General features: G+C 39.8%; 1 protein-coding gene across 2 annotated transcripts in view; it reads left to right on the forward strand.

The window, feature by feature from the left end:
• Window positions 1-24,432, forward strand: part of SYNPR (synaptoporin) — a 302,749-nt gene that overhangs the window by 135,764 nt on the left and 142,553 nt on the right. Inside the window, exon 1 of one of the 2 annotated variants that reach the window (XM_073901494.1) lies at window positions 10,177-10,554. The exons of the other annotated variant lie outside the window; for it this stretch is intronic. Coding sequence (XP_073757595.1) covers window positions 10,531-10,554 — 24 coding nt within the window. The 5' untranslated portion in view covers window positions 10,177-10,530. Of the gene's footprint in view, window positions 1-10,176; window positions 10,555-24,432 lie in introns of those variants that run through there. 2 annotated transcript variants of the gene reach the window in all.

Below are 24,432 nucleotides of genomic sequence, written 5' to 3' on the forward strand. Positions count from 1 at the left end.
TTCTCCTCTTGTTTCTGTGTGTGAGCTCGTGCTTACTCAAAGAGAAGACCCAAGGCATAAAAGAGGTATAAGGAGAGCTTATGTGAGGGCTCATTAAGCACACTTCCACCCCCATGGAACAGATTCCAGAAGACAGCCTTTCTCCACTTTAGGTGAGACTCCTCTTCCTACTCGGGGCCTTTGCTGAATATGGTACTCGTCTTGTGTGACAAGCTATAGTGATCTTGTTGACTATAACTCTATCCAAGTGCCTTGAGCACTGTGCAGAGGTGCCCTCACACCTGTGCGTTGGCAAGCTCACACTGGCAAGAGGTAGTTGGGGACCCTCCTGGCAACTGATTGAGGAAGTCTGAGTTTGGAATTGATAATTCATGGTTTTTATAAGCTGCCCAGGTAATTCAGATGTGCAGGCAAGTTTGAGAACCGTAGTGCTATGTGGCTTCGATCCCCCAGATCCATATCCCAGAGCATTGTGAGCATCGTCACATCATAACAGGGACTTCTTCCTTTTTTTTTTCTGCACAGAATCTCAGGCTGACTCTCCTCCTCTGACAACTAATGTCAGAACAAGCTGTGTTATAGCCCCTTCCAGGGAGTTTCTGTCTCCACACTTTCCAGAGAGATGAGAGGAAAAGAGCTGCTCTTAGAGTTGAGATAAGTGACATTCTGGAAATATCAGAATGTCCTGTTCTTCAGATTCACTCTCTTAATTTGTATCATTTAACAACTTGGGGATGGTTTGAGAAGGAACTAACATTTTAAGGAAGATATTGGTAAGGCATTCTATTTTAAAAATAGATGCACAGCTGAAGAAGAAAACGGGTTTCTCTCTGTGTGAGTGCACATGGCATTTTGAACTGTTCTAAGCAGGCCTGCAGTAATAAATAATCAACTATCAGAAGAAGAATAGTTGCCTCTTATGTCTATGGAGGGAGAAACTGAGCACAGCAGCTAACAGGAGCTCTCTTTGGTATTGCCAATTTCAGTTCTCAAAGTACTTCCACAGGAACTGTCCCTGTTGGCATCACAGCTGACCTGTGAGATTGGCAAGACCGCAGCATCTCTCCGTGTAGCCCTGAAGCCAGGCGTTAGGGAAAATTACAAAGAATGCAGAAGCATCCTCCAGATAGGAGGGATTTGTTGTTTTTGCTGTTAGTGAAATTACAGGAGATTTTATTGGCCAAATGAATCTTACTGGTTAACAAATACTTATTTGCTTTAAGTCAAATGACCAAATCCTGTATCATAGGAATCCAGAGACACTTCTGGCATAGTACATACTCAGGCAAAAGAAAGAGGTTTTTCAAAGATTTCATAAGCCCCCAAATTAAATAATGCCCCCAAATTAAAATAATGCCCCAGGTCCCTTTGTCCAGCTCCCTTCTCTTGCTGCACAGCATCATGACCATACACATCCCTAAGATTGGGGCTGAGGGTGAGAACAGAGTAGGGAGAATGCTTTCGGATAGTATCATAATCGAATAGACCATGACCGGTGTCCATGGAGCTAGTGCAAAAACACTCAAATGTTATAAATTCCATATATTGTAAACGACATGGAAGGAGACAGACTTTCATTCTCTTTCCTACCTATGCCCTATTTTATTTATTAAGAGCTGTAATTTGGTCTTGGTTTTGGAGGCATGCTGGTTTAACAGAGGGATTTTAACTTCATTTGTTGAGAAGGAAAGGAAAACCAGAAAGCCATTTTGCAAGCATTTGATTCTTAAATCTATCTTGCGTTAGCAGGGAGAGAGAATGTATGTCACTTATGTTGTTATAATTACCAGCAGGCTTCCTTCTGTGTGCTCTTTATGTAACTCAGCATTATCATTCCCATTTTACAGGTGAAGAAATCGAAGTTTAGAAAGGCTAAAAGGGTCACACAGGTGTACACGGTTGGCTATGACACCTCCCTTCAGAGGGAAATCATCAGTGAAAAACTCACACAGCTCTTAATCTAATTTACTCTTCATTTCTCAGTGTACTGGGCAAGATTATTGAAAATGGTCTTTGCGTTTTTCTTCTCTTGCTCTTATTAGAGAACTAACAAGATTCATGCCAAAAAATGGACCTCAAGGATTCTTTCTGATATGAAGTCTTAATCCTTAATCATAGCAACAACTACTCATCTTGTGGTTCCACACCAGGCTTGAAGAAATATGTCTCAGTAACAGTCACACTTGTAAGCCATCTATTTGTTGATAGAGCTCTCTCTATTATAAAAAGTGATAGGAAGAAAACAGCTGTCTTTGCTCTTTCCAACTAGAATTATGAATATGGGTTTAAACAAGTTTATCCATGGTTTCTTCTTTTTTAATTACTTAGCAAAGACATATTTAGTACCTACTATGTACAAAACAATATTGGCCTATGCAAGATAGAAGGAAGAATGATTGTATGGTCCAGAGGTTTATGGTGGGACCACTTTTAACCCCCTACACCAGAACAACAGGTATAATCATCAGAAATTATGCAATTCAAATGCATCATTGCCTTTGCTTTCCAGTGAGTACAAGGTCAGTCAGAGAGGTGATGTTCAGCTGCCCACCTTGTATATGCTAAATCCATTAACAAGGCTAGTGATATGGAGATTTACAATCAGGACTTTTGAGTCAGACAACCCAGCTTCAAACCCTAGCTCTAACACTTTTTAGCTGTGCAGACTAGGGCAAGTTCTTGAACTGCACTAAACCTTAGCTTCCTCGTTTGTAAAATGAAGATAACAATAGATTCTGGAAGGGTTGAATGATAATCATATGAGACCGTGCATGAACAGAGCTTAGACTAATAGCCGGGAATAAATATTAGCATCATTATTTGTATCGGAAAGATGCACTGCAGGAAATGACAATTGCCAAATTTCACCATTAGGTCAGTGGTTCTCCATGCTTTCTTGTTTAAGATGTAAAATTTTTGCTCAAGTGCAGTCATGTACAGAAGCCTGGGATATAGAAGAGCTAACAGTGGAGTGGTTTGAAGCAGAGAAGATAGAGCCCCTTGCACCATCTTCTATCTCCACTGTGTGCCAAGGAGCATCTCCACAGCTTTCTTGGCATTCGGCTTAAAAGTATGATATTAAAGATTATCCTTATATATTGTAATAGTGTTGTATGGTGACAGATGGTAGCTACACTTGTGGTGAGCATAGCATAACATAGAGAGAGGACTTGAATCACTGTATTGTATACCTGAAACTAATGTAACATTGTATGTCAACTATCCTCAAGTTAAAAAAAATTTTTTTAAAGTAGGCTTTATACCCAGTGTGGAGCTTGAACTCACAACCCTGAGATTAAGAGTCCCATGCTCTACCGACCGAGTCAGCCAGGTGCCCCTAAAAATTGTTTTAAAGATTATCCTTATAATTATATTGTGAGCTGAGATGTTTTGGTCATTGAATATGCCATCTATATTCTAGTACATACAAGAATTTCATCCAAATATTTATTTTATGGTTATATTTTACATTTTAAAACATGTGAGACTAGGGGTGCCTGGGTGGCTCAGTCGGTTAAGTGTCTCCCTTGGCTAAGGTCATGATCCCAGGATCCTGAGATCTAGCTGGGCATATGGCTTCCTGCTTAGTGGGGAGCCTGCTTCTCCCTCTGCCCCTCCCCCTGCTCATGCTCTCTCCCACTGGCCCGCTCTCTCTCTCTTGAATAAATAAAAATCTTTTAAAAAAATAAAAATAAATAAAAATGTGAGACCAGGGCAATATGTTCATGCTTTTCCTTTATAATTAGGAAATACATCATAGAAATTCAGCATTATTCATTCAATAATTCCACAAATATGTATTAAGCATTATTTATACACCAGGCCCTGGTAGGATTTTGCCTTATGCAAAAAAATCAGAAAGACCCAAAGTTCATTTCAGGCAGGAACAATGTTTAACTTTTTCATGACCAAATCCCCAGAACTTGGCACGTGCCAGACATATAGCCCACACTCCATAAACAGTTGTGGAACTGAAATTTTTAGGCTAATGAATGATCGCCCTCTCACTTTAAGACATTAACAAAGTTTCTGTGGATTTCAGAATTGTTCTTCCCTACTGAGAACATGAGCCTCCAAGGAGGCTTTAGCTGTTGATATGTAAAACCCTAGTCCCCTTCTCTCCAGAGACATATTCTTTCTGGGACATTGAGGGAATTTCTAATGGGACTAAGCCCCTCCATTGGCTTGGAAAATTTAATTAGAGGAGGAATGAATGCAGAAGATTACCCAGTACATAATAAATTTGGAGTCATTGCTGAGGCCCTGGAGATCATGGATGGATATCCAGGAATCCATAAACTGTCCTCCACCAAGTATTGAAAAGATGCAGCTCTCCACATACCTGCTCTATAGGCTGAGTAGATTGACCAGTGTACTATGAATATTCAGAAATACCAACTCTCAAAACCAATTTTCAACAAATATTTATTTGCTTTAAGCCATATGCCTCAATGTCATTTCTATATTCCCTCATATTGAAGGAAGGAAAATCTGCTAAATCTTTCTGAACAGAGCATGGGCTTTCCTTTCCTTTCCAAAACATGATAAGCTCTTTAGAGGAGAAATGGACGAGCTATGCATCACAACTATAAAGCAAACAGAAGCTGGCAAAGATGATCACTATCAAGATTATAACTATCATCACTATTGTTATATGTCAGATGTTTGCTATGTACTGAGCAGTCTGTATGTATTAGTTTACAAGTACCCAATTTTATAGGTGAGGGCATGGGGCAAGACTACATGAATGGTAAGGGACAGAACTGGAACTCAAATCCACCTGTTTGTATAGTCAGTTTCCAGGTGAGTCAGATTGACTCATTGAGAGGAGTTTTTTTAAAAGAGGTGAATTAAAAAGAGGTGGGCAGTGTTTAAATAAAGCAAAAAGTGATGGTGCATGTACTGTACCTAGTAAGTAACAGAGGGGAGCTGTTACCAACCCAGGCCTGACGTGTCAGCTGCCGGAAGAGAGACACACACACACAGAAAAACTGTATGGAGAAGGCAACTTCACAGCAACTGTAGCCTTTGCCAGAAGGGTATATCTAATCAGGGACCCATCAGAGGGATCAAGAGAGTAAATACCCAGACCACAGTTTCCTCCCACTCTCTGATCTGACTGTACTTTCCACTGGCTGCACCTCCCATTGGGATGACGTGGGGAAAGGTGGCTCATTGATGTGGTCATTTAGGTCAGCCTGCTGGGACACAGAGTGGGCAGGAAAGGGGATCTAGAAGGAGAAACAGAAGCTGACCAGCACAATGCCTTCCTTAACCATACATATTTTGTCCCTAGATGATTCTGTCCATCCCTCATTACACACATCATCTTTGCTTGGCTGCTCTGTGCCAGATACTTTGCTCTGGGCTGAGAACTTGCAGATGAGTAAGACACTATCCTCCTTTCGAAGAGTTTAGACTCATGGTCTTCAGAAAATGGGTCTTAAACAGATTTGATTTGCTATTTTAACTACCATTTTGTCTCCTTTTTCCTCCCGGGTGGGACTACATTTCCAACCAAATATCCTAACACTCCTCAAATCTTGTCCCACTATATTTCTTAGCTTCCCCTGTTTCCACAAACTTCTCCTCTATGTTCAGCTTCTTTTAGCCAGCCTTGAATTCTAATGAGGAAAGTTAATGACCTAATAAATAAATATGTTCAAGTGATATTGATTTTGTCTCATTAGATATTTGAAAAGGAAAAGACACAGAGTTGGAGAAAAGTATTCTTTCTCTTACAAGGGAAATAAAAGACAAGAGGTTTAGAAAGTTCTGCCCTGACTCCATATACCTGTTTGCATTAGAATAAATTGCATTTTACCCCTGGTAGGAGTTGTGCTCAGTCAGAGCAGGGAAAGCACCATTAAAGATGTCAAGGTTGTTCCGTAAGTCGATTGATTGTAAGTGCTCTCATTGCTATAGCTTGAAAGAGTTGAAATTTTTTGGAAGCAAAACAGAAGAACCTTAGCTAACTCCCTTGGTGTTTTATTAGTATGGCCAGAGTAGTCTTCTTGTCTTTCATTACCTCCCTTCCCCCACAGCAAAGGAGAGATCCTCATGGTGCTGGAATTTTCCTCTCCGTGTTTGCTAAATGCTTAGAAAGCTAGGTCTCCCACTGTCTAACCCTGGAGCAGGCAGGCCTGAGAGGACTCCTAATGAGAGGCCAGATGTTTAGGAATACAAGCTGTAAGGGAGAGGAACTGTTACATACACCAGAAGTATGTCCACCAAAGGAGAGACAAGCTTTCCAGTTCAAAGAAAAAAAAATTTGTTTGAAGTTATCTGAAGGCCATATGCAGTTGAAAGCTCAGAATTAAAGATTGGACCATATTGGAAATTAGCATTGCTAATGAGATTTTCAGAGACTCACAGATTATTTTAATCTACTTAACCTTCTCTACAAATACTCAACTTAGAAAACACTGCACTTCTATTTTTAATAGTCTAATAATGGATAAATGTTATTTTTAAGGTAGTAGCAACAATGTTAATATCACTTCTCAAACATGAACCATCAAATAATGGCATATGGCTTTATTTTTGTCAGTTCCAATGGCATGTTAGAGAGTGGTAGCCTACTGTCTGAACTGCTTGATAAATTGGAAGGTAAGGACAGTCTCAGTGGCTAGCTGACAGGACTACTTCTCTAAAGACAAATGTGTAGTCGAGTATCAAAATACCAGCTTCTCTGTATGGGCCTAGGTGAACTGAACCCTGGGAACCCAAGTTTCTATAAAACATCTGATCAGTGTGGTTCACAATAGGAGCCCTCCACTATCTTTAGCATGACCTCCACTTAAATCAATATGATGCTGAAATCTGCAGCCTTTCAGGAGTGTTCCCTGAATGAGGACGTAAAAACAGTCATTGTCCATTAATATGAATGAATCAATCACCCTTGTTCACCTGCTCTGCTTTTCAAGGCTAAGGTTTTTTATAAACTTAGATTTCTTTGCCTCTGTCTCAAGTCTAATTTGTTCTCATGTTGATTTTTTCATTTATTCATACATTTGTTTATCCAACAAATATCAGTTGAACACCTGCTATGTTAAACGCCAAGGATATAGTGTTGAGCCAAACAAGTTTCTTACTTCCATAGAGTTTATCACCTGGTGAAGAAAGATAATCAATAAAACAATAAATAAACAAGGGCAATAAGAAGTACCCAAAAAAACACATCTCACACACACATACAAATGACAATTAAAAAAAAAAGGATAATGTGAAAGGGGGTAGCTGGGAAGAGAGAGGTCTTTTAGGGTAGGTGGTCAGGGAAGAAGGACCCTCTCGGCAGAAGGAGTAACAAGGGCAAAGGCATAGAAGGCCAGTGTGGCTGAAGAGTAGATAGAGAGAGGGTTGGAATTAGATGCAAAACAAAAAGGAGCCAGGACACAAAAGGCTTTGTAGCCACAGTAAAGAATTTCAGTTTTACTTTAAGCCTACTGGATAGCTATTGAAATTTTTATCAGATGAGTGATACGATTTAATTTATACTTTCAATAGCTCAATCTGGATAATACACAGAGAATGATTTGTAAGGATAAGAGTAAAAGGATGACCTGTTGGGGGTCTATTGCATTGGTTCAGGTGAGAGATCATTGGTGGTAGGGCGGTAGCAAGGAAGTTGTAGAGAATATTAACACTTTATTTGGCACAAAATATGAGGCTGAAAAAGGTAACTCAACCATCAGATTTGAATTGAATTTTTAGTGTTAGACCCTTAGCTAGTCAAAGTGGACCCAGGAAGGCCTTTAGAGATCGTTCAGTGGAAACCCTTCAAACATGAAAAAAACTAAAGCATGGACGTTTTAGGGGACACATGGTCATTGAGCAGACCACTAGCAATCCCAAGACTGAGCCTCATGCCTCCTATCTCCCAGGGTGTTAAGTAAGGTGGCCAAGTTCATACAAAATCAGCAGAGCCTGGGCATGGGATTTGTCAGCTCAGTAAACCTGTCTACACCAGGGTTCCTGGTCTCTACCCTGCGAGAAGAGCAGTGGAGTTATTTCAGGGTCCGTGTATCCATATGTGGATTACTCATACCCTGTAGGCTAAATAAATAAAAGTGTAGGTACCGTCATGTAGTACCGGAAGCAAGTAGTTAACAGCTTGGAGTCTAGCATCTGACTAGGTTCAAGTCTTGGCCTTATCAAGTATTTACTATGTACCTTCAAATAGGTTGCTTAACTCTGGGTCTTGATTTCCTCTCTGGTAAACTGGAATGAAAATAGTAGCTCTTCCTAGTTTTTGTGATGCCCACTTAAGGGAATCCATTTATACAAAAAAAGGAAAGAAGGAAGGAAATCACTTAGTAGAGTATCTGGCACAGAACAAATATTCAAGAAATGTTTGCTATTATTATGTGGAAGACAAAACTTTTCTTTCTTTTACTTGAAATGGGGATCTCAGTATTCAAAAGGGCTGAGACTGACTCACTCTCCACCCTGAGAAAACTATTAAGTGTTGTTCTCCCCTCTGGGTGTGTGGCTAGAACAGTGACTTCCTCCGCTCTGCTCCAACACTGCCTACCAAGGAGCTACAGCACGGGAATGTTACTCCTTCACTCAGTTTTTCATTCATTTATTCAACAGATGTTTACTGGATGTGAACTTAAATGCCTGGCAATTCTTAGCCTTTTTTGTTCTGCTTCGGCTGTGTTCATTTGCTTAATTTACTCCCCTGAGTAATTTCCATCACTGAAATGCAGTGATTTTTCAATTGGCAGATGAGGGGTGGTGGCAGAGAGTAAGGGGGCATAAAGTTCCTATCAGAATTTCAAAGGGACCATGGGGTGTGCACAATTTGAAGCATTCATGAGTGCCCCGAAGGCTTGTGTGCAAGGAACAATTGGATCAAAGCTGGAGGAGAAAGGCAGCTGGAGCATCCTTATCCCAGGTTGTCTGTGTGTGGTGTGGGTTGGGAAGCACTGCCTTAGCCACCTTTTGTTTGTTCCCCACACTTCTCCAGTAACAGCACTCCAGATCTTTACAGAAGACCGAGCCTCAGAGATCTTAAGGGACTTCTCAGGTCACTTGGCTGGGAAGTGGAGGCTCAGGACTAGACCCTGGGTTGTCTGGCTCCTCATCATGTTTTACTTGTCTGTTTGTCTGTTTGGTCCTACAACCTCCCACAGGACCTGCCACCTTTCCCTGTCCACTGAGTTGTTACTCTGTGTATGGAGATGGAAGAAAGGGAGTCAGGGAGGTGGTGGTAATAATGGTGATGGGATACAGTGTGGTGGTGGTATGTGTGTGTGTGTGTGAGGGAGAGAGAGACAGAGACAGAGGGGTGGGGGAACACAAAGAAAGACTCTGGACAAATTCTGAATTATTATCTACCAATAAAAAACATAGCCAGTCAAGGTGAGTTTGGGTCTGGCCATCACCAACTGCACAAAAGATAAAGTAGGGACACCTGAGCCAACCTAACACTATTCCTGTACTGAGTGGGGTCCCGAAGTGGGGAACGGGAAGGGAAGAGGCCTAGAGGTTTCTTGGGCCATTGCTGTGGTACAGGCCATGGAGAGAAATCACCCTCAGGAAGCCAGTGTGAGGAGAGCGTGGAAACTGTAGGCAGCCTCTTCATGAATTTGGTGCCAATTCCCCCCAAAACATGTTGCCTCAGGATGCCATGATTTGGGGCCCTTGAACTAGCCAAGCTCATCTCCTTCCTGCAGAAGCCCATTCATAGGAAAAGTAGACCCAGGTCATGTTTAAACCTCTGAAGCCTTTTCAATTTTATGATTTTGCAAAAGGCTTTAAGTAACACTCCTGTGACAAATGAACACCCAGATTGTAATTTGTTCCTTCCTTCCCCAGTTGCCAGTGCCCAAAAAGTTGTCCTGTACCATCACCTTAATGATTATTTATGGGTGGTACATTAATTTCGCAAATGGGTATCATGCATAACATCCAGGCATTTCCAAAAAAATGAGGGCAATTTTTTTTTAACAAACATATAAACATTTACCTAATCTATGCAAATCTATTCATCAGGATTTTATAAAACCACCACTTCCCACCCACACCCCCAACCCACAAAATCCTGGCTCCTTTCTGTTTCCCAGTTTGTTTCTAAGCGCTATGTTGAGGGAGGAGGGGGCTCCTGGAGTAAAGGGGGAGATGGTGCTCTCTTCATGATGCAGTCTGCTTGCTCACGGCAGCCCTGCGCTTTCAGTTGTGAGCAAAGAGCCAAGTGTGGGAGCTCACCATGATGGTAACCACCTCCCCACAAGGCAGGCAGCCTTTCGCCAGAGGGAAGTATCAGGTTGCTGTACTTCGGCTGTGGGTTGTCACTGTCTAATAATATGACCGTTTTGCCATCTCTCTGCAAATAAAGCAGAAGCTGCTACCTGATTGGTATAACATCTCACTTTCCCTCCTCATTGATTTTCTTGTTCTCCTCCTTTGCTTCATAAAAAGAGGGACAAGTGGCTGGTGCTGTGGACAGAGAAGCTTTATTTTTAGTATGAGACAACCTCTATTTTCTTTCAGGAGAGGGAAGTTGGATTATCAATTCTTTTGTAAATGTGTATGGTGATATTTGCTCCGGTAAGTTTTTATATCTCTTTTGATTTACTGCTGTCTGGGGAGATGTGTGTGTGTGCGTGTGCATGTGTGTGTGTGTGTGTGTGTGTGTGTGTATTTGCATAGGTACATTTAGGCTGCACACTTTTCTTTCCAAATATCATTTTTGAAATCTTTAGTGGTAACATCTTTTTTTTTTTTTTTACTTTGCTTTCTTATAGTCATATTTTTTCAGCCAAAGAGGCTGTGCTGTGTGATAATGTGATGCTTACCTTAGTTGTTGAGGGATGTGTCGGGTTTCTTTCAACATAGTAAGGAAACTATTTAAGCAAACTTATATTTGGCTTTATAAAAATGTAATGTCATTCTACCCCACCCTTCTGCTTTGGAGTGTTTAATGTCCTAAGTATAATCATTGTGCTACAGCCTGCTTACCATTTTAATTAAAGTTTCTTCATCAGTGTCAGAACAAGAATTTCTTAAACTCCATAAATAGCTGCCAAATATTGTATTGCAGTGCCTAAAGGGGTGTGCTAATTTCATAAGGTCTTATAAAGGTGGAATGAATGAGATGAGTTTTACTGTAAAATTGGGTATGTGTGAACCTTTAAATGAACTGAATTTATGAAAAGTATTCAGATCATTAAAGTAAATCTCTAGCATTCCGTGAAAAGATGCAATCACAAGCTGTTGCTTCTCTTCTGTCTTATTTGCACAGTATATTTGTGCCACCATCTGTCAGATGCCCAGCCCTGGCTCTTATGTTTCTGTATCCAAAGCTGATCAAGAGCAAAGTTGCTGTTATTAAGTTCAGACTAGAGCAACATGACTATCTGGTCACCGCTGCTCGTAACGACTTTTAAATGCATTACCTGGCTAGCTGCGTTTTTCTTTTGTTTCCAGAGAGTCTTGGAAGGTCTGAATTCTCTGTTATTAATTCAGAAGTCTGGGAGAAATTCTGTGAATATAGTTACCCTAGACAGAGATGATAAGATGATTAAGTAATTGCCCCAATGGAAACAAACTAATGCTTTAATTTTCCCTTTATGTTACACAATCAACAAATCTGCGCAGACTTTCTCGTGGTGAGATGAATTAGAATATATTTATAACGAAAGTTAAAGGCACCTTTGAATGAGATGCAAGATGAGGTCTGATTAAATATTTTTCAAAGATTTTGAAAGTGAAGTCGGGAATGTTGTGCATGCCTAGACATTTTAGGCATAGAATCTTCAGAATAGCAATTATTTAGATCCTGCATCATCTAAGGACAATTCATGGAACTAGTAATGAGTATCTAGGAATGCACTGATACTCACATCTACTTTCTTTGGGGCATTCTGCCCCTCACACACCTTTTGCATGCTGGAATGAATCTACTCTTTTCTGACAAACAGAATTCTGAATTTTGATTAATCTAGTTCAGCCTCAAAAATAGTTCAACCTCAAAAACCCTACAAACACACATGAACTTATATTGCCTGTTACCAGGGTCACAATGTTACTAACAACAGCTTTCAATGCCATAAACCCTCACTGGAACCAAGTGTTCCTTAGCAGATCGTTCACTGAAAAACAAACAAAACTTTTATCCTTGGGCTGTTGGTATTTCCTGCTAAAGGAACTTCCCTCACCCTCCCCACCCATACCCTCTTCCTCAACTTTCCTAATGCCTTTTGTCATCCTTCTCCTTTCATGGCTTTAGAACAGGTTATCTACAAAGTTGTTACCTGAAAACAGAGTTTATCATCATCTGAAGCTGTTCAGTAATGTAGATTAACGAAGATGTGAGGGGGGCTAGCACCCTACAGGTAAAAGCATCTGTCTTTTCCTCCAGGTTGCCAGTTTACAAAAGTCTGAAGCCTCCAAGCATGCTTGGAATCACTGACATAGGAAGGGCAATGGGGCATCTGTATCTTAAACAGGTCAAGATCTTTAGTTTGATTCAGCGTTAGTGTGCATGGTCTTTAAAAGCATCACTTCAGAAAAGCCCAGAATGCCATCACCAAAAAACTGTTGTAATCTATTCCAAGGAATAAAAATCTGTGCCATGTTGGGGAAAATAATACAGGGAATTTTTATGTCAAATTGAGATCATTTATTCTTTTTAGCAAAATAAAGAATGCAAAAGTGACTTCCATTGAATAAGTACCACTGTCTGCTTAACTGTGCCAAGCATTTAAAATAGCTTATTTAACCTTCATCACCATCCCACGAGGGAGATAACACAACCTCCCCATTCTACAGATGAGAAAACAGAGACATAGGGCAAGTATATAAGTGGCTTGAGTCAACACAGTGATGATGGTGATGATGATGATGAAACTCAGAACCAGGTAGGTTCATTCTAAAGTCATTCTTTTCATCTGTTCCCTCTGTCAGGGCTTCACTTCATCCATGCAATCTTCAATTAACTCCTGGACTGGAATGATTTCTCAGGACTTACAATAGCACACCGTATTTTTGTTACTGTTTTTCCCCCTTCCGACACTACATAACCTCCTTCTTCTCAGGCTGTGCTTTTGTGACTCCAAGCTAATTATGTGTTTGAAGCTGGAGAATGTGTGTTTTATTTCTACTCAACTTGTGCATCTAGAAAGATGTGGACATGACAAAAGGGAGCCAGCCTACGGAGAGATATATGCAGAAGTGGCTAAATTAAGGTAGCCTTTTTAACTGATTAAAAGAGACCCATCCCTTTGACTTTCAATCTTTTGAATGTAGAGTAAAAATAAAGATGGGACGATAACTTCAAAATATCAAAATCTCAAGTCTGGTTCATCATTGACGCAAATGTAAAAAGCAATTACAACTGAATTGATTATTTGTAGAGAACTTTGTAGAATTTGCCACTTGCTTTCACTCACCCCAGCATGATTTTCTTTCACTTTTGGCTACTGGAAAGAACTGAGGTGGCACTTCAGGTAGAATATTGCAAAGTGTCTGTACCACCTGGGTCATTAAAAAATGAACACAGCTACCGATCGGCATGCTGAGGAGCATGACAAAGTTGAAATCCAGAGTCCCCAAATGCATTCTTTTGCACCTGAGCTTGCCATTTGAAATCCATTTAAGCCAATAAAATTCAATTGAGTCTTATGGGGGGAAAATGCACTGACATAGAATCAATATGTTTGAAATTTCTCTCCAACTGGCAGTTTTTGGATTGGAGGCGAGGCATACGAGTCATGAGGTGAGTCTGTGAAATGCTGCATTTTATTTCCTCCAGTGAGAGAGAACAGATTATGAGTGGTGGAAATGTTACTAGAAGATAGAAGCCAGCACAGGACACCCTTGCTATATTTCACCAAAACCCAGAGGGATCTAAAAAAATGAACAAAGAAACAAAACTACCCACCACAAAATGGGAGGGCTGAGAGTTAAGGCTTGAGGTGTTGACACCATGTTGACTTCGTGGTGTGATTTTCTGTGTCTAATAAGCAATAGCTTTTGAGCTCTCCACCTCCTGCCCTGGTGTAAACACCCAGTTAATTAAAAAGAATTCAGCATGTAGTACACAATAAAATGTTTCCAAAATGATAGTCATTTTTGTCAGAGGCAAGCTTGGAACAGATTTAAATCAATCTGTTTTTTCCAAGAGTATTTATGAGGATCCTAAATATATTAGAGCCATCAAATAAGCACTTTTACTGTAACGAAATATGTTGTGCTTCGCCACAGTGCTCATCAAATACAGGCTCTTCCTTAAAACTAAACTTAAAGACAGTTTTATGAAGCGTGTCGTATTTCAGTCTCCATCTGCAAGATACAGCTTTTTTCACAGAGGTGATCAAATTCAAAATAAATAGCAGTAGAGATTGTACTTTATCCTACCTGTCTTTCCTTCTGTTTTTTCTTTGGCTATGGATATGTCTACTTAAACATGTTGATCACTAAGAGCTTAAAAATGATCTGCTAAGTAAGGAGAAAGCAGCTGGTCTAAGGCATAATGAGTGTTAGAGTAGTCTTAAGTTTGTCATCAAACAATCTAAGCTGATGTACAAACAGAGTTAATGGTCCTGTTCCATACTTGGGTAAGAAAATGGAATCAGTGAGGATTTTGAGCTTGATATGAGTACATGAAGTGCTAAGCTCTAAAAGAGGTTCTTGGTCATCGATGTATCTTTAAATGTTTAAAGATTAGGGACGAGTTGAAAACGGAAACACCTCGGTCTTTCTGCTCTGCTGACTAATGGATCTGCGTAATTAATATATTTTACAGTGGTCATTTTTTTGACACAGATTCTAGCCAAAAGTACTAATGGAAAATTATTCTGGGGCAACTTGAAACACATTCCACTACAGTTCCTGGAAAGCTTATTCCCAGGACAGGGCAGGCAGTTCACTGTGGAGCTTTGGGTTGGCCAGTATAACTGGATAATCATGACATTATGGTCCTTTGGGGGACTGATGTGTTGGGCACAAAAGGTTTTTATTGATAGTCCCCATGTGACCTCTTTAGCCTTGCTTACTGAATCTTTAAATCCTTCCAAATTACCACACATTGTCTCAGTGCAGACTTTCTGGCAAAGGTATGACACATATTTCAGGCTTATTTTATTTCTGTTATAATATGGTCTTAAGAATGTTTGCATCCAATATGAATTATTACGGCAAGGACTTTTTAAGTCACCATACTGACATTTACCTCTCAGTGATGAACCCATAGATCCTTATCTGGTTTGGGATCTCCATGACAGAGAAAAATGGATACAATTTTTTCAAAACCTAAGGCTTTCAAATTGCCTTCCTGTGAAATTGGGTGGTTGAGACTTAAAATTTTTTTAATTGAAAAATTTTAAAAAATTATTTGGGGGAAGATTTGAGGAAAAGATTGGAACACTGACTTCACCAGGCTCTCCTTTCATTCATCATATATTTAAGGATGCCTGCCATGTGCCAGTCACCAGGCTAGGTATGGGAGATACATGTATGAACAGATAATATTTGCACTCCCAGAACTAAATGCCTTTTATTTTCCATTTTCTCACCTAAACCTAGTTTCTATTTCATGGCCCAGGATGTGTCTTCCTAAAAGCATAATTGAACTGTTTTAGCAAGACATTTGCAGGAAATATGTGCTTTTGGTCCTATCTGTTCATGCTCAGAGAAGGAATAAGAATGAATCCATTTATTTACAGATGTGATTACTGTCTGGCTGAAATGAATGGTTTGAAGGGGGTAGCTAGAAGAGTTCATGCAAAGCTTGTGTCTTATAAGCATTATTTCTTGCTCCTAGGCATTCTCAGATTTGACAGGCTGTGCTTATTCTTGCCTAGTGTTTGGGAAGGGAAGAAAGGGAAGAAGCTTCGACAGGGCAGGAAAGTAAAGAAGATGGAGCATAAACTGAGAGGAAACCTAGAAGAACTAAGATTTTCCATGGCCATCTGAACTAGGTTTAACTTACATTATTTGGTTCTCTGTTGGTGTTGCATTCCCTCACCCATCTATTCAACAAATGTAGATAGATAGATGATGATGATAGATAGATAGATAGATAGATAGATAGATAGAGAGATAGATAGTGTCCACTTTATGCCAAGTACAGTGCTAGGTGCTAAGGCACAGGAATAAACTGAATATACTCGTTTCTTAACTCCTACAACTTCTAATAAGCCAGGATTTCTCAGCCTCAACACTATTAACATTCGGGCCCAGATAATTCATTGATGTGAGGGGTTGTTTTATGCATTGCAGAATGTTTAGCATCATGCCTGGCCTCTATCCACTAGATGTCAGTAACAACCCCCACCACCACCACCAAGTTGTGACAACCAAAATTATCTCCAGACAATGCCTAATAACCTGTGGTTTAGAACCACTAGGCAAGAGACCTAGTGATCATTAGTGATCATCATCTGCTTTGATCAATACTTCCTGTTTCTACTTTTCTTACGTTCAGATGCTTTGCTGCATGGTTCACCCCAAGATTTTTATGCTATTTTTTTCCCAAACATTCTGTATAACTTGCCTAACAAAGACAAGTAAGATATCTCTATTTTTTTTACTATTTTTATCCCTTCTGTATAACACTTTACTACATTCACTTGGCTTACATTGTCTCATTTGATTCCAGCAATCAACAAATGAGACAGTGTTAAAATGTTATGAACTTTTAACAGATGAAAAAATGGACATTTAGAATGGCTATATGCAATTAATGATGAATAGAATCTGGATTCACACTTGCATACACTGACCAAAACTCCAGTGTTTTTCTGAAGAATTGTAATATTTAATAGAAAAAAGGTAAGTATATTTAAAGTACACCTTTGCTCTTGGAGGCTATTTTGGAAATAAATGCAGTATAGTAGTGGATGGAAGGCCAAAGATTGACTCCTTACTCAGTATTTATTAGCTGGGAAGTTTACGCTCTTAGAATTTCCTTGGTAGTTCAGGGAATACAGAGTGATACATTGCAAAAACCAGAGGAAGCCCTAGAGATCAGTCTAGCAGAGTGGATAGGGCCCAGCTTTTGAAGTCAGATGGACCTACCATATGAGTCAGCATCCCAGCAGGAAAAGGTGACACCCTCAAAACATCTGACCTCTTCCCGATGACTGTAAAATATTAAAACTTAATTTCTTTAAGTCTGAAAATTGAAGCCCCAGAAGGTGAGTTAATTTTCTCAAGACCTTATGATGAATTTGGTACAGAAGGAAGACAAAAGCAGAGCTTAATGTCCTTCCATACAAATGACCTGAAAAATCATTTCAAATGGAGAAAGGTCAATTTATGGTTCTGGCACATACCAGAAATGTGCATGTTCTGGGTTATTGACAGATGTCTAGGTGCCTGAGATAGGTCCCTACTGGTTTTAACTGAGTATACCCAAGAATCTCTGGGGTGAGTATAACCATGTTTCTAGCCTCATTAGAAGCTACAGAGGCATGGAGTATCTTGATGGACCTTAGAAGAGTGAAAGACATTGAGAACACCTGAAAGACAGGTGGTAATTTGCCATGGCTCTCATCACGTAGGCTTCTGAGCTTGAATAGATGCATGGCTTTCCCAGGAGAGGGGCTCATATTGTACCTGTGCCCATATCCTTGTTAAAAGGTTTCTCTAAGTATTGAGACACTTGGCTCATTTACCAAGATAAAAGGCTTTCTAAGCATATTGTTCTGGCAGAATGCCCATCGAGAAGACTGTCTTCTGCCTGCACTATCTTGGCGAACTGACTTGGAATGAGAGGAAACCAGTCCAAATCCTGGCTCGGCCACTTTTGCTCCTTTAGACCATTCATTTGCCTGCTCTGGGCCTCAGTCTCTTTATCTGTAAAATGGAAATACTGCTTCCTCTCCCTAGAGTTGCAGAGAAGATCACTGTCATAGACAATATAGGAAAGCCTTGTTGAGACCGTGCAGGCCTAGACACTATTGTGTCTCTCTGTTGTCACTGTCATCATTTCCTTCCTTGTGCAGTCACAGGCCATTCTGCTCTCAGTTTTCACTCCATGCCCTGATGAGCGCTTGAGGCAGGGGAAACGTTTCCCCAGTCTACCAGGAAAATGACTGCAGTTATGGGATGTGTCTAAAGTTGTCGAAATGCTTTGATGGGCAATTCCATCTCAAAGGGAGATTTATGTCCAGATTATAAATTGCAGAGATGGTATCATCACTGAAGAATAACTATAATAAAACCAAATGCAATATGGGGAAAGCAATTCCCTGTGATCAGCTCGTCATAAGAAAAGCCCATGAATTTTCCTTTCTACTCCTTTGGAACCTTTTCACCCCCTTCTGTCCAGGCATAACCCATTTGCTGTGGTGGGTGGAAGAGGAGGTAGACATGACCTTTGATGTCTGCCATGCATCGTGTTCTGATACTGTCTGATTTTAACCCTCTTCTCTCTCTATGTGATCCCAGAAGCTCCTCCGGAGAATTCACAAATGCAGATTGTCTCCTCCCTGAGGACCAAAGGTCAGGGAAAGCCTGTCAATACCTGCACTGGGTTCCTTGTTAGCCCCCGATGCAGGAAATTCAAAGGTTTCTCATTTTTCTTATTTTAATTACCTCAAAGCACCTCCTGACACATCTGATCAGAAACCTCGGTTAGCTCATATTTTTTTCCAAGACCATTATCTGCTGGCTGTCCTTCCCCAGACTCCTTTCCCTCAGCTCACTTTTTCACTCCAGACTGGCATTTATAAACTCCTCATCCTCAAAGGAATTTGGAAAACACTTACTCCAAACCTGCCCCAGACCAGTTCCCCAGGATCATTTTTTTTTCTCCCTCTCCCACTGCCTCTATCCTCTAGGAGAGTGTTTCTCAAACTTTTTTCCTGTGGATCTCTTCTGGAAGGCAAGGATGTTTTTTTACTCATTCACTCATTCGTATAGTCCTTCATTTATGCAATCTACTGCATTTATTGAGCAGTGATGGTATGTCAGGTTCAGTGTTAAAGTTTGGGATACAAAGAGGCACCTAGCTGGCTCAGTTGGTACAGCATGCAACTCTTAATCTTGGGGTAATGGGTGCGAGTCCCATGTTGGGTGTAGAGATAACTTAAAAAAAATCTTAAAAAAAAATTTGGGATACAGAGGTGACTAAAACAGATATAGTCCCTACTCTCCTAAGATTTGCAGTCTAATGGGAGAAGAGCCGATTTAAAAATCCCTCTAAAGTGATTTAATTACCATTGTAGTAAGTGCTAAAAGCTAAGCCATCTTGGGTACTAATTATGTGACAGGCACGGCTCCAAGTGTTTTATGCATATTAATTCACTTAATCTTCATAGCAACTCTTTGAAGGAGTTAAAAGGAGGAAGGATTAGAGCCCATAAAATCCCTGAAGGACAAGGACTCCTTTCGTAAGTCTAGGGATATTGAATGAGAGGGTCACACAATAGGACAACATGATAAGAGGCCATATAGCTGACACTTATGCAGCACTTGCTGCATACCCAGCACTGTGCTCTCCACCTCACAGAGTCTGAACCATCACAACAGCATGATGAGGAATCACTATTATTATTTTAAGGATGAGGAAAAAGAGATGTAGAGCCGGAGTCACTTGTCCAAGGTCACACGTTTCGTAAATGGCGATCTGAGACCTGGGCCTGTGCTCTTACACACTATGTTAACCTGAAAAAAGCTGATTAGAGCACTCCTCATTTGGCGCATATCCTGGAAAGTGCTGATAAAATGGGGGAAAAGAAGGTCCTTGTAATGTGTATCTGAGTACAAACAGCAGTGATCCTTGTTGGAGTGAAATGGAAGTTAGGGGCCTAGGAATGTGGAATCCTTAGCCTTTAAGCATATTGCAAGGGTGGACTGAGACCAGCAGCATGGCCTGGGAGCTTCTTGGATGTGCAGAATATTGGGTTCCACACCAGATCTACTGAGTATCAGAATCTACATTTAGATGAGCTCTAGCTGATTTACATGCCATTTAAGTTTTAGAAGCTCATTTGTAGAACAAGTTAAAAGATTGGGCTTCCAGCTCTGGTTTTGATGCCAACTGACTAGTTGTTTGAGCTGCCCAGATTTTCTGTGCTCTGCCTCTTCAGTGAGAATGACCTCAGACCTCCTCATGGATGGAATCAAGGGTCACCTCCCCACCACCCTCTGCCAGAAGAACCTGGAGCTGTTGGGAAAAAAAGATTCTGTAGAAACTCTGAGTCTCTTTAACTTCCAGAATCTTTTTCTCCTAGTGTGGTCCATGGAGCATCTACATCAGAATCACCTGGGGAGTTTATTATAAATGATGTTTAGATTAAAAGTAGACTTCTCAGAGCAGCAATAAATGCCAAAATACAGAGTAATGTCTTTAAACACTAAGAGAAAATGACTGTCAGATTAGAATTGAAGATTCTTCTTATGGTATTTATCCAGAACAAGGATGCAATAAAAACATTATCAGACAAACATTAAATCACATTTAATTTTTACCTTTAATTAATCCTTTTTTGGGAGGAACTATCAGTGTGGAATGTGTACTTTGGATCTATCCAAACCTTGGGTTCAAATTCTGCCTCCCTTTCCCCACTAACTGTGTGATTTTTAATCCAGTGATTAACATTTCTTGAACCCCAGTTTTCTCATCTGCGAAGTTAGGAAAGAATTTTCACCATGGGGGAAGGAGAGGCTGTTGTGAAGTCTTCAGTAGTATTTATAAGTGACACTTAGTACTAAACCAAATCATAAGAGTTGTTACTGGTTGTTAAACAAAATGAGATTTCACAAAGTTACTCTCAAATTATCTATAATATCATGATGTAATTGTGAAATTATAGTTTGGTTGCTATAAATAGAAACCTACTTTGAAAATTTTAGAAGTGATGTTTAATTTAATTTAGCATGTGTATCTTATCATTTCATTCATTCATTTATTTAGTCATTCAACACACGTTATTTAAGATTCTACTATGTGAGGGGGTGGGGGGATGGGTTAGCCTGGTGATGGGTATTAAAGAGGGCACATACTGAGTGGAGCACTGGGTGTTATACGCAAACAATGAATCATGGAACACAAATCAAAAACTAATGATGTATGGTGATTAACATAACATAATAAAATTTAAAAAAAAAGATTCTACTAAGTGCATGGAACTTTCCCAGTCACTCGAAATGCAGGAGTGTTATATGTTACTCAGAGTTGGAGATGGGGGCAATAAACAAATAATAGAAGATGTTACATCATGGTAAGAGCTATGGAGAATTATAAATCAAGTAGAATAGACCTAATTCTCTCAAACCCATATTTTTATAAATTAAATTAAACAGTAAATTTATTAAGAGGAACCTACAGCAAGGCTTTAGGAGTGTAAATAACTATTTTTCATCCTTGTGAATTTTCAGATTTTCTCTCTAGGTTTTCTTTAAAATCTAGGGTCACCCTATTTGAAAAATTTAAATGGATTCAAGGCTTGATGACCAACTGGGACCACCTTTCCATCTTCCCACAGAATGTTTGACAATTGCAGGTTCATGGCATTGAATACTCGACAATGTCATGCATCGTTCCATGTGATGTAACAATAACCCCAGAAAACAAACAGATTAATTATATATTGAGTTTTCCATCAAGTGAGGTAAACTATGGCTTAGAAAGTTCATTTTCAATTGACCAAGGATTTAGTACTGGGAAGTAGTGATGAGAAGAGTCAAACCCAGGTCTTCTCTCCCCAAATTCAACATGAATTCTACCATAGAACCTCGCCTTATTTGACAATCCCTAAAAGCCTCATAAAAGAAAGGTCAAGGCTCCAGGATAGTGAATAGCTCTGTGTGATGTCCTTGCTCTGCATTATGGGGACTTGTCAAGGTTATTTTAGGTTTAAACTATTACCATTGTCTAAATATGATGGTATTAAGGATGAAAGTGGAATAAATAATATACTGGCAAATAGAATTTATGAGCCATGGAACATCAGCTTCAAAACAATTGTACATATATTAAAAAATGCATACACAAACCTGTTAGGCTATTATGAAATTTTCCAAACCAATTTTACTTAAGGTTTAGAATGGGTTTTTAAAGCATTTTACTCCTAATATCTCTTTTTTAATACTCTCTGATTTTAATATAGGAACAATTTTATTCTTATTGGCTCAAAATTGAAATTATATCTTAGTGAATTCTATCAGCTAAGTGTCTAAATGTACGTTAAAGATGTAACATCCCTCCTTCTCATTATACCACTAGTCCACAAACAATACTACAACCTAATAATGAAAATATTAGAGACAATATGTTAAAAAGGAAAAAATATCAGAGCTGGATCTAATTATTAACTCTTTGAGCACAATGAGAACACAACTGGGCTCCAATGGAGCCATGTTCACCCCCAGACTCTAGTAATCTCTACACCCAACGTGGCACTCAAAATCATGACCCCGAGATCAAAAGTCCACCTCTAGATTCTAGAATGGTTTCTGCAATGTGGTTTCCTGGGCTGTCTCACAGGGGCAGCTCAGCTAGGTGTTAAGGTAGGATTGCTTATAAACCTGGGCCTTTCTCTGCATGTTTCTCCCCTACGTGGGGTCATCACTCTCCATGCTAAGAATGCCTTCTTTAGCATGCCTCAGAGTCTGTCTGCAGAAGTTATCTGAGGCTATGATACATGCTCAGAGCCCCCTTGTTTTCCTTCTCTCAAGGTAAGAATTAGCTTCCTGGTGAATTCCTCGGTGATGACTTTCTAAGGATAATTTTCTATTTCAGTCAGTTACGCCTTTTATTCTAGTAACTCCATTCTATTGAACTGATATTTCTACTTAGAATAGCCCTTCGTTATTATTTCATTTTTCTTTCTTAAGGTCGTAACAGGTCACTGTTTTCCCCCTTAGAACTTAAGGACAGCTAAGAACTTAGCAATGAGCATAGCTCCAAAAGCACAGAAGGTACATTTTAATGAGCTCTTCGGTGATATTTCTTGCATCTGCTAAAACAAAGTAGGTCAAAGTAAGATTGAAGTGAGCTTCAAGTGCTTCAACATCTAACAAACTGATTTTATCATCTAGAAAACAGGAAGAAGTGAAAAGGACCTGAAGAATAAGAAAGTCATTAAATTCCTGCACTTTATTTTTTTCTTTTATTTTTCATTTTATTATGTTATATCACCATACATTACATCATTAGTTTTTGATTTGTGTTCCATGATTCATTGTTTGTGTATAACACCCAGTGCTCCATTCAACATGTGCCCTCTTTAATACCCATCACCAGGCTAACCCAAACCCCTCCCCCCACGCCCCTCCCCTCTAGAACCCTCAGTTTATTTCTCAAAATCCATAGTCTCTCATGGTTCGTCTCCCCTCTGATTCCCCCCCCTTCATTTTTCCCTTCCTACTACCTTCTTTTTTTTTTTTTAACATACAATGTATTATTTGTTTCAGAGGTACAGGTCTGTGATTCAACAGTGTTACACAATTCACAGCACTCATCATAGCACATACCCTCCCCAATGTCTATCACCCAGACACCCCATCCTTCCCACCCCGCACCACTCCAACAACCCTCAGTTTGTTTCCTGAGATTAAGAATTCCTCATATCAGTGAGGTCATATGATACATGTCTTTCTCTGATTGACTTATTTCATTCGGCATAACATCCTCCAGTTCCATCCACATTGTTGCAAATGGCAAGATTTCATTCCTTTTGGTGGCTGCATAATACTCCATTTTGTGTGTGTGTGTGTGTGTGTGTGTGTATATGTATATACACACACCACATCTTCTTTATCCATTCATCTGTCATTGGACATCTTGGCTCTTTCCATAGTTTGGCTATTGTGGACATTGCTGCTGTAAACATCGGGGTGCACATACCCCTTTGGATCACTACATTTGTATCTTTGGGGTAAATACCCAGTAGTGCAATTGCTGGTTCATATGGTAGCTCTATTTTCAACTTTTGAGGAACCTCCATACTGTTTTCCAGAGTGGCTGCACCAGCTTGCATTCCCACCAACAGTGTAGGAGGGTTCCCCTTTCTCCACATCCCTGCCAACATCTGTTGTTTCCTGACTTGTTAATTTTAGCCATTCTGACTGGTGTGAGGTGGTACCTCATTGAGGTTTTGATTTGGATTTCCCTGACGCCGAGTGATGTTGAACACTTTTTCATGAGTCTGTTGGCCATTTGGATGTCTTCTTTGAAAAAATGTTCATATCTTCTCCCCATTTCTTGATTGGATTTATTGTTCTTTGGGTGTTGAGTTTGATCAGTTCTTTATAGATTTTGGATACTAGCCCTTTATCTGATATGTCATTTGCAAATATCTTCTCCCATTCTGTTGGTTGTCTTTTGGTTTTGTTGACCATTTCTTTTGCTGTGCAAAAGCTTTTTATCTTGATGAAATCCCAATAGTTCATTTTTGCCCTTGCTTCCCTTGCCTTTGGCAGTGTTTCTAGGAAGAAGTGGCTGCAGCTGAGGTCAAAGAGGTTGCTGCCTGTGTT

This window comes from Callorhinus ursinus, unplaced genomic scaffold, assembly GCF_003265705.2.
Source record: "Callorhinus ursinus isolate GAN/ISIS: 27379988/994484 unplaced genomic scaffold, GSC_fseal_2.0 scaffold15, whole genome shotgun sequence".
Lineage (NCBI taxonomy): Eukaryota > Metazoa > Chordata > Mammalia > Carnivora > Otariidae > Callorhinus > Callorhinus ursinus.